The 10,910-nt window shown below is 53.4% G+C and overlaps 1 protein-coding gene across 4 annotated transcripts in view; it reads right to left on the reverse strand.

The window, feature by feature from the left end:
- The window catches only part of LGR6 (leucine rich repeat containing G protein-coupled receptor 6), a 217,231-nt gene that overhangs the window by 97,526 nt on the left and 108,795 nt on the right, over positions 1–10,910 (reverse strand). For all 4 annotated transcript variants that reach the window (XM_034767596.1, XM_034767599.1, XM_034767597.1 and 1 more), the window contains one exon: positions 4,020–4,091. In XM_034767596.1, the coding sequence (XP_034623487.1) occupies positions 4,020–4,091 (72 nt within the window). The remainder of the gene's footprint in view (positions 1–4,019; positions 4,092–10,910) is intronic.

Genomic DNA, 10,910 nt, shown 5'->3' on the forward strand with positions numbered 1-10,910 from the left:
CAGTCAGTTAGTTAATAGCCTACGAAGTGCCAGGCAAGCCCCAGAATTCAGGGTGATGAATAGTTACGAAGTGCCATAAAATCCTTTCCCATTTCTGAATGGAAAGACCAGAAGCTCTGGGCAAGGTGAACAAGCCAGGGCTCACATACCCCAACTCGTAATGCTTGGAAGCCACGCTACAATGATCTATGGATATTCCAATCTGCTTACTATGCCGGTAATAAATATACGCGAGCCTCATAAACTTGTGGAAAATTACTCACCGATACTTGAATTACGAAGAGAAAAAAATCTCTAATGCAGACCTGCCTTCTCTTCTTCAGAAATGGCTGTCTCTATGGGGACACGGCTAGAACCCAGGGGCTCATGGCTAGGGGCCAGTTACTTGCATTCAAAGATGTACTGGCAGCAGCAATGAAACCTGAGCAAATCAGCTTAGCTTTATATCTGCCTTAAAACACAGTGAAGTTTGCTACAGGGGAACGCTGTTTACTCCACAACCTTTCATCTCTCTCAAATCAGACCCAGTTTATCCTAATGGCCACTCGTCAAACATAATAGGTGGAATGGGGAGGTCACAGAAGGGTATTTCTGTAGTAATCTTGGCTCTCAGAGGAAAATTGCTGCACGGGAACACACAGAAGATAAGGTCTTTTTTTTTATGAGTATAGTATAGAGCAGGGGTCGGCAACCTTTGGCACGCGGCTCGCCAGGGTAAGCACCCTGGCGGGCCGGGCCAGTTTGTTTACCTGCCGCGTTCGCAGGTTCAGCTGATCGCAGTTCCCACTGGCCACAGTTCGCCGTCCCAGGCCAATGGGGGCGTCGGCCAGCACATCCCTCGGCTCAGGCCACTTCCCGCTGCCTCCATTGGCTTGGAGCGGCGAACCATGGCCAGTGGGAGCCGCGATCGGCCGAACCTGCGGATGCAGCACGTAAACAAACTGGCCCGGCCCGCCAGGGTGCTTACCCTGGCGAGCCGCATGCCAAAGGTTGCCGACCCCTGGTATAGAGGAGGAGGGTAGTATCCCTTTAAATAGCTTGTGAATCCTTTAGTGGAGCTCACTGTGTTCTATTGTTTGATGCTACCAAAATCCATCCAGAGCAGCCGCCTGTGTATGTAGCTAGGCCTGGCATGTTACATATCGTTAGTAAACTAATTATCTGGACTCCACTGGGCCCATGTGATTGCTCCATACTATCACTGCTGCATAAAGAGCAAAAGACGCAGCAGTGTCAGCGAGTCAGTGTTTCTCTGATCCCGGCTCCGAGTGGGTTCAGTGGCCGAAGGACCTCAAACCTTTCGGAATAGCCCTCCAAGCTTGGGTTTGCATCCCACAGGCCAATCCAATCCCAGTGAATCCCATGGAGCCAAATACGACCCTGGTGTCAAAGGGGAGCAACTCCAGCAGCTTTGCTGGAGTCACACCAGCCCCCCGGGAACTCTGAAGGTGATCTCCAAGCATTGGCTCAGATGTTGAGCACCAGCTTCGTGGCTTTACGGAGCTGAGCCGGAACGTGGATGCAACCTGATGTGGCTAGTGCTCCGGGTAGGCTCAGGTCAGTCCCACACCACAAAACTAACTGCAACACATCTTCGCCCTGTGCTACTCTCTGCTGTGCTCAGAGCATTGCAGGTGTGTGCAGCTGGAATATACCTTCCGTGCTGCCTCGGGTCCCACGTGTGGGAAGCTCCGGCTCACCACTGCCTGCGTGGGTGTAGGTCGAATGCACCTCTGCTTTCAGTGTCATGTTAGTGGACCAGACCACTGCAAATTTGAGAAGAAGAATATACAAACAGAAGCTCCCCATACCAGCCTGGGAACAGCCTAGCAAGACACTGCTCTGTGCTTGATCTGCGGGGTGGGCTAGGTGAATCGAAAAGCAAACTTTGTGGTGATTCTGTCCTGATGCAATCTAGATAGATGGATGCTGCAGTGCCTAAGCACCCTGTCCTAGTAGAGACCCAGTCTGAGCCTGCTGTGCTGGAGAAACATGATGGGTCGTACCCCCTGAACTTTAAACAAGTCTCTGCGTTGCTTAGCTTCCTGGAGCTCTCTGCATCCTTTGCATGTGTCACACTGGGGAGGGTTTTCAGGTGCGGGGATTGAACCTGGCACCTCTGCCTCTAAAAGCATAGAGAGACTTTCTGTTAGCACAAGCAGGGTCTTCAACATCTGTGTGGCCCGGCCACCACCAGAGGGGGACAGAACACCACACCAGCCGGCTCGCACATGCACTGCAGAGCAGGTCACTCCCCGGGAATGCCGCACTAAGTTCGGAGAAAGGGGAGCTGTCAAGCCCAGGCGATGGGCATTGTGCTTGCTGGCTGCCCAGCTGCCCTCCAGGTAGATGTCTGCCCCTGGTGGGGTGCTGAGCAGGGGTCTGCCTGCGTTAGGCCCAGAGCACTGCCCTGGCGAATGCTGCCCGAGAAGGGGCTGCCCCTCCCCCCCACAGCCTAATCTTTAATCTTGCTGTAGGATTGGCATAGAACAGATCACATGGTGCACCTTGCACCCAGGCCTCAGCGCTCCTCCCGCAGGTGGGAAGCGTTTCCCCTGTTTGACAGATCTCGGGGAGCAGGAGGGGAAGGCAGAAGAGCCAGAGGGAGGAAGGGGGTGATCGTGAGCAGAGTCAGCCAGCGACAGCACCAACTACTGGTAGCCATAAATACTTGAAAGCTCTACCGACAGAATTAACATTTTCAGCCTGCTTTAAACCATACAGAGTACGGCGCCCAGTCACAAACCCGCTGGAAAACGTGGAGCATTAAAAACAATCTCACTTTTGTGTGGGGAAAAGAACCCTGACATTTCAGCTCTCTAATTCTTCACCAACCTGGTGGTAGTGGTGGTGGGGGGAAGGGGGATGAAAACAGAATGTTTTTACATGGTGAAAAATGCCTGGAAATTACATCATCCATTGGTCGCGCTAATAAGGGCTTGTCTACACTTAAAATGCTACCGCGGCACATCGGCAGCGCTTCAGTGTAGACACAGCCTACACCGATGGGAGGCGTTCTCCCATTGCTGTCGTTAATCCACCTCCACAAGAGGCGGTAGATAGGTCGGTGGAAGAATTCTCCCATCGATCTAGTACTGTCTACACTGGGGGTTAGGTCAACCTAACTACCCCGCTTGGGGTGTGTGTGTGGATTTCTAACACCCCTGAGCGATGTAGCTGGTCAACCTAACATTTTAGTGTAGATGAGGCCAACTGTCAAAGTAGTTACACCTTAAATGCAATGAGAGAGCCAGGCATGGAACCCTGCTGTCCTGGCTCTGAGGCCAGGGCTACCTCTGAAAATTGTACTAGTACAACTAGTTCAGTCACGGGGGGTGATTTTTTTTTAACCGATATCGTCAGACCAGTACAAGCCCTAGTGTGGCTGCAGATATGCTGGTATAAAGGTGCCTTATACTGGTATGGCTTATTCCCCTTCCTGTCTAGGAACCACTATTGGGGTATTAAGCACTTTTATACCAGTCTAGGTGCAGCCACACCAGGGCTCAGGGTTTGTACCTCTATAGTTAAATTGTCGCATGCAAACAAGGCCTGAGTCCCCTACTCAAGCCTGCTAGGCTCTGGGCTGCTCCAGGCTAGACAGTAACTGCAGGGCTAGGGTTGGTTTTTTTTGAGGTTTTTAAGGTCAGGCTCGACAAAGCCCTGGCTGGGATGATTTAGTTGAAGATTGGTCCTGCTCTGAGCAGGGGGTGGGACTAGATACCTCCTGAGGTCCCTTCCAACCCCTGAGATTCTATGATTCTATAGCTTGCCTCGTAGAGAGCCTTTTTCCAGGGCTCCTGGAAACGTTTACCAGCTGCAGTGGCCTTCTCACATGGGGAGATCTAATTCCAGCAACCCTAACAAGACAGTGGCCCTGCCACAACAGGTGCCCTCCCTCCCCACAAGCCTAGGGACAGTAGCTCACGAGGGGAAAGACAAGGCAGAAGGGACGGAGGAATTAACGACTCCAGCGCTGAGAAGCCGGCAGCTTCCAGTGGGGATCCTTAATGACTTACAGAGACTGGAGGTTTGGAAGATCCCTCAGTGCCTCGGCGGGGATCCGGCTGAGCTGGTTGTTCTGCAACATCCTATAATGAGAAAAGAAAAGGCTTTAAAAAAACCAACAGGCTGGAGGCTTCCCCCACTCCCCTGGCTGGGAGACGCAAAGCCTCAAGCCAAAGGGCTGCTCTCTCCAATGCGGGAGGGGGTGGGAGGGAGGCTCGGGGTGCACAGGGTTCCTTGTGGGCTGCAAATAAGTGAGCAGCGATCCCGGTGGAGAGGAGCACTAACAGGGAGTCTGCCCTGCGGTTGGGCAGTGTCATTCTCAGCTCAGCGAGACATACCCTCTCTAGCTCTGCTCAGCAACATTTGTGGCCAGGGTGGTGTGGGCAGCTACCCAAACACAGCCCCATCCGAGATCCTCGGTACATACCATCTGCAGAAGAGAAGAATGAGGGGGAATTTGATAGCTGCTTTCAACTACCTGAAAGGGGATTCCAAAGAGGATGGATCTAGACTATTCTCAGTGGTATTGATGAGAGAACAAGGAGTAATGGTCTCAAGTTGCAGTGGGGGAGGTTTAGGTTGGATATTAGGAAAAACTTTTTCACTAGAAGGGTGGTGAAGCACTGGAATGGGTTACCTAGGGAGGTGGTGGAATCTCCTTCCTTAGAGGTTTTTAAGGTCAGGCTTGACAAAGCCCTGGATGGGATGATTTAGTTGGGGTTGGTCCTGCTTTGAGCAGGGGGTGGGACTAGATGACCTCCTGAGGTCCCTTCCAACCCTGATATTCTATGATTCTATGATTCTTTATCTGATTGGCTAGCCCAGACCACTGCCTGGGCTGCCATGGCCACACGGCTACTTTCAGATGGTCGGTCGGGCAGATGTCGACTTGATCTGGGATTTACACCTGATCAAGCTGGGGTGTAGCGATCCCCATGGTGATCAAGTATCTTGCAGCAGAGAGGCCCACGGGGAACGTGAGAGGTGTTTGATGGGAAAGTTTGGGGTAGGCAGTAGGGTGCATGGGACATTAAAGGGTCCTTTCCTGATCCCCAAGTCTTGATGCAGAGGGACTGGCCCTACGCTAATAGGGATGGACCCTGGAGTTGTGTATTCTTCTGGGAGCACAGAGCAGGCCTTTCTCGGGCGGCTGGGTTATCTAATTCTTGGTGTTTTTAAGAATAACAAGAGTCCACATGGCTACAGACGTTACTGCTATTAATACATTATTAATTATTATTATGAGGACTGTGGAGGGAGTGTTCCCCACCCCGACGTGCTAGCAAGGGGGCTGGGTGAATTTCAACAGCAATGCAGTGTGCAGAAGTGAATGGAGCTGCGGCTGCTGAGGCTGAGGGACCCAGGCATTCTGCGGAGGACAGGTGAGTTCACACCTGTAGCACTGAACGCAGGGGAGGCGAGGAAGGACTCCAGAAGATACAGAAGCGGGTTCTGAAGATGGTAAAGGACCGCAAAGATTATGCAGTAACTAAGGGAACAGCTGATTTGCCTTCAGGCTGCTTTGGCGAGAGAGAGATGAGGGCTATAACCATCCCATTAGTTCCATGGGAACATTTCGGATTGGCTTTGGTGACCTGTACACAGTCACACTGCGAGCTAATAGCAGAGCCAGGGATAGAACCTACTGGACTGTGCAGCTTCCCACTGGACATGCTGTCATGCCCAGCTAGGTAACAGAGATGGGGACCAGTCACAAAGGTCAAACTGGATCTGGCTTTCTGAGGGGAATTAGAGCAGGGGAGTTAGCCCGGCCTATTATAAAGAGAAAGCCATTTGCAAAATCCATGAGCAGATTGGGATTTGGATCCCCAAGACCCTGAAGCCCACGAGTGTCCAATATTTAGGGTGCCATTTCTGGCAGCGAATATTACAGCTGGGATCAAAAGATTCTCTCCAGCCCTCCTCAATCAAAACATTGGCAGGGCACTGTCAGGTCAGTGACACGCTGAAGTACAAACATTTGATTGCTGACCCATTGAGTTTGTGGTCCCTGTATTCCCAGCACTGCTAATCACATGACTTCAAACTCCAAGAGACCATCCCTCCCCCCAACATTAGTTTAAAATCCAGCAGCTTCATCTTTTAACCACATGGTCTGGGGGGGTCTGTTATCTGATTTATACTCTTCATGTAAGACATGCTGCCTTGGGTGTGCATGAGCAATGGTTGTGTGTAAACAGTGTGTGTATGTATGCAATGTGTGTGTGCATGCAGTGTGTAATGGGAGTGTGCATGCAGTGTGTGTGTGTGTGTACGCAATGGGTGTGTGTGTGCAGTGTGCGCGCGCAATGGATGTGTGCATGCAGTGGGTGTGCAATGGGAGTGTACATGCAGTGTGTGTGTGCAATGGGTGTGTGCATACAATGGGTGTGTGCAATGGGTGTGTGCATGCAGGGTGCGTGCAATGGGTGTGTGCATACAATGTGCGTGCATGCAGTGTGTAATGGGTGTGTGCATGCAGTGCGTGTGCAACTTAAATCTGCATGTGTCTGGGCATGCACATGAGTGTGTGTGTGTGTGTGTGTGCCTGAGTGTGTGTTTGCACCTCTGTTGTGTGTGCACATGTGTACAGGTGTCAGGATGAGAATTCAGCTAAAAACTCACCAAAGGCCTCTAACAAATAGGGGGCACCTTGCCCTCCCTTACATCCTGTTCCCCTCCCCCTGGCGCAGGGCCGACTTTAGGATTTATGGGGACCTCTGCAGGATTATTAAACTGGTGCCCCCATGCCCAACTTGCTCTTAGCAACACAAACATAAGCTTACAGTATTGGAAAACTTGCCACATGCACTTTATTAAAACCAGGTTAAACAAATGAAGCACACACCATATTGCTGATGGACTATACTTGCACTAAAGAAGTAGCGCTATAGAAAAAATTCTGATTTATTGACAGAATGATGCAAATAAGATAATTTTTTAAATTTGTCAACACTTTACTGGAAATTATTACAAAGAGGTATTGAAACAGCCTGGGAGGGACGAGGCAGCAAAGGATACCGAACCGCCCGGTCCGCCTCATGGCGATGAAGAGCCACGGTTCCCTGCAGAGACCCTCGTACCCTTTCCCGCATGCAGGGCCGGCTCCAGGCACCAGCCCACCAAGCATGTGCTTGGGGCAGTGCCTGGAGGGGGACAGCGCAGCGGGGCGCTCCGGCCCGAGAGTGGGGCCGCGACTGGACTCGCCGCCCTCCCCGCGGCGCTCCTGCCGCCAGGGGCTCTCCACCCTCCCCGCAGCGCTCTGGCCGCCGGGGAGAGTGGAGAGCCCCGGCTGGGCTCTCCGCCCTCCTCCCGGCGCTCTGGCCGCCGGGGGCTCGCCGCCGGGGAGAGCGGAGAGCCCCAGCCGGGCTCTCCACCCTCCTCCCGGCGCTCTGGCCGCCGGGGAGAGCAGAGCCGCGGCGGGCTTGCCGCCCTCCCCCCGGCGCTCTGGCCGGTGGGGGATTGCTCAGCGCCCTCCCCTGCCGCGCTGGCGGCAAAAAAGCCAGAGCCGGCCCTGCCCGCACGCAGAATACGTTGGTGCATTTGGCTCTGTGAATGCGGCCTCGGCCTAAGGAGACAGCAGCACACGCTGGGTGTGCGGGACCTGACCCGCTCTTACCTGCTGTGCCGGTGGTTCCCCAAATTTTCGGGTGCCCTACGAGCTGCGTATGCTGCATAGGCCTAAGGACGGCCCTGCCCAAGCGCTCTCCAGAGCTTCCCCTGGGCACCATGCAATACCCTCACACAGTTCAGATCTCAGCTCCTGCTGCCCCAGTCCTGATCCCTCCACCCCCAGGATGGCCCGACCGCTGCACACACCGCAGGCTCCCAATCCTGATCCTCCCTCCCTCACAGCAGGCCTCAGGAAGTATCATTATCCCCATTTTACAGAGGGGTAAACTGAGGCACAGAACGGGACAGCAAGGATGCCGGCAGCGACTCGAATTTACACTGCTGCAGGCTAAGACCCGAATCTGGTTCCTTTGTGCCCAGCTGTCTGAGAAAATGATCAGGAGAGGGATGGCAAATGGAGGGAGTGTAAGAAGAAAGCAAAGCAGAGGAGCTGGAGAGACGCCTGTGCAGCGGCTGTGGGCCAGGCAGGGCTCTCCTGTGGAACAATGGTTTAAATGAGCGCCAGCGCTGACTGCCAGCTCCGCGGCTTTAAGTAAATAGCCTCTTCAGTTAATAACAGTCATTTGCATTCACACAAGTAAACACCGGCTGGGCTGCACAGGCTGTTTTGGTGGTGCATTGGCAGGCTGGCCTTAAACAGGATGGAGGCGGGAGGTGCGGGCAGGGTGGGAATTCCTCTGCCAACCTAAGGCATGTGCATCTGGGCAGAGTCCTTCCTTCTTTTTAGTATGAACCTCAACACCCATGAAAACGAGGGGCCAGATCCTCAAGCTGCACGGTGTTCCATACAGCCTGTTGCAATGGACATGAAACTTAGAGCAGCCCTGAGGCTGCTCTATGTCTCAGCCCTGGGCCAGTCCAGAATCAAGGGAACAGGGAGGTGGTTTACAGCCACCTTTCCTTCATGCCCTTCAGCTGCGCTGATTGTAATGTAGCAGCTAAAGATGCTAGTAGCTAAAGTGCCAGGATCTGCTATGGGGACTGCAGCATCTTCTAGCTTAACTGATGAGAATGTTTCTGAGCACAGGTTAACTCTTGGTAACTGCATCTTCAAAACGGGTTCCCTAGCGCTCTGCTTTCTATCGGACCTCTCATCAGCCCAGGGCCCCAGTGTGCAATAAAGACGCACAGTGCAGGGTGCATGCTCGTATGCACACACTCTCTCGCTCGCTCTCTCTCTCTCTCTCTGAGGTAGGCAAAAACCATAACCTGCTGGGCTTTGTGCCCATAACTCATTCAGGAGACATTATTTCTGCAGCAAATAAGACCAGCATGCAAAGGGCAGGTGGATGACCCCAAATCTGTGCAGAATGGAAGTAACTTTGAGTCTGAAATGAACAGCATGGCCCATGGGAGATGGATGCTCCCTAGCACGTGGGAGAGCGTGATTGCTGGGGAAGTGAAACGCACAAGCTGGGATGCCTTTGCCCCTCATATGGTGCTCCAGTTACTACTGTATATATTTAGCCTCAGGACTTAGACTGTAATCTCTGTGGCTATGTCTACACTGCAAAAAAGAACCCCAGTGGCAGCAAGCCTCAGAGGCCAGGTCTACAGACTCAGGCTGGTGGGTCTTGCACTATGGGACTAAAAAAGCAGTGTAGACGTTCCGGCTCAGGCTGGTGTGCAGGCTCTGAGACCCGGCGAGGGGGGTGGATCTCAGAACCCAGCGCCAGCCTGACTCAGAACGTCTACACTGTTCTTTTTAGCCCCGTAGCGCAAGCCCAAGTCTGTAGACCTGGCAGAGGCGGAGCGAGCGCCCTCCGTACCCTCCGACCGGAGGGGGCCCCGCAAGGAAGGGGGCCCCTAAAAGTGGCAAAATAAATACCACATTCCAGTTTCTGCATTGTAAGGGGCCCCGCCCGGACATATGTTCGGAGGGGGCCACCGTTCTTTGTTGCTACGGCCCTGAGACTTGCTGCCACGGTTTGGTGTTGTTGGTTTTTTTTGCAATGTACATGTACCCTGAGTCACAACAGCCTCCCACCTTCAAGTGTGGCCACACATGAACATCTGGGAGTGGCAAGCAATAGTGGCCCTACAGCAGAAAATATTTTCGCCCCCAACTCCGAGCAGCGGAGGGAACACAAGAGTCGCACAGCCATTTGGCGCCCCTAGAAGCTGTCCCCCACCTGCCTCTGGAACCAACCTGGTGGCAAGTGGGCTGAAACTTTGGCTTTCATAATGATTTTGGTGTGAGGGCATCACTAAGCAATGCCCCGGCTGCCTCTCTGCTCATGCGAGTTGTGCAGCTGGTGGGGTCAGCATCTTTGTGGTCGCTCAGGTAAGCTCTCTGTTGCCTTGATGGACATTTGCAGACTAGGGGGCTCTGCAGTGAAGCCTGCCACCTACCACTGACAGCAGTCAGCCAGCAGCTAGCCAGCCTAGAGTAAGATGGGGTGAGTTGTGCCTGTCTGGTTTAGAGAGCAGACTGTTTTCTCTCTCTCTGGTTCTTGTGTGTTATCATTCTCAATTCTAAGAACTAAAGCAGTGTTACACTGCAACCTTCCAGCAAAAGGATTTATGCTTTTATCTAGCTTCTCTCTTGTAATCCATTGATGTGACACGTGGTATGTGCGGAAACAAATCTTGCTGTCCTGCTTCCTTTGCATCCCGCATTGCAGAGTCGAAACTTCCAGCCCCGTGTTCACTGCTGCCTGAAAAGTCTTGGGCCCAGAGCCTCAAAGGCATTTAGGTGCCTAACTCCCATTGAAATCAAGGTCCCCGGTCTCTTACCATTGAACGGCACCAAGCTCACCATGACAGTGAGGCCATGGGTTGGTCATGGGCTCCCTCGGCCCTGTCGTTCCTCACTTGGCTCGCCTGGAAGTTCTGCTGCTGTATTTTCTGTACAATAGTAGGGTTACCATTCGTCCGGATTCCCCCGGACATGTCCGGCTTTTTCGGGTTAAAAATAGAGTCCGGGGGGAATTTGTCAATGTCCGGACTTCCCCTCCTCCCCTCCCTCCCCCCATGCAGAGCGTGCGCACGGCTTACAAAGCAGCCGGTGCTCCTACAGCCAGAGTCAGAGCTGCACTTCCCCCCTCCTCCCTCCTGAAACTTGACACCCCCCCTCCTCTCCCTGCACTCACAGATCGCCGGCCCTTCGCCGTCTGGAGCTCCGACGCTGCTGCCCTCCCCCGCTGTCGAGCAGCACAGTAAGGGGGCAGGGGACCAGAGAAGCGGCAGGGAGGTTCTGGGGGGGGCTAATCAAGAGACAGGGAGCAGGGGGGAGGGTTGGATGGGTCAGGGAGTTCGGGGGGGCGGTC

The sequence above is a fragment of the Trachemys scripta genome, chromosome 4, assembly GCF_013100865.1.
Source record: "Trachemys scripta elegans isolate TJP31775 chromosome 4, CAS_Tse_1.0, whole genome shotgun sequence".
Lineage (NCBI taxonomy): Eukaryota > Metazoa > Chordata > Testudines > Emydidae > Trachemys > Trachemys scripta.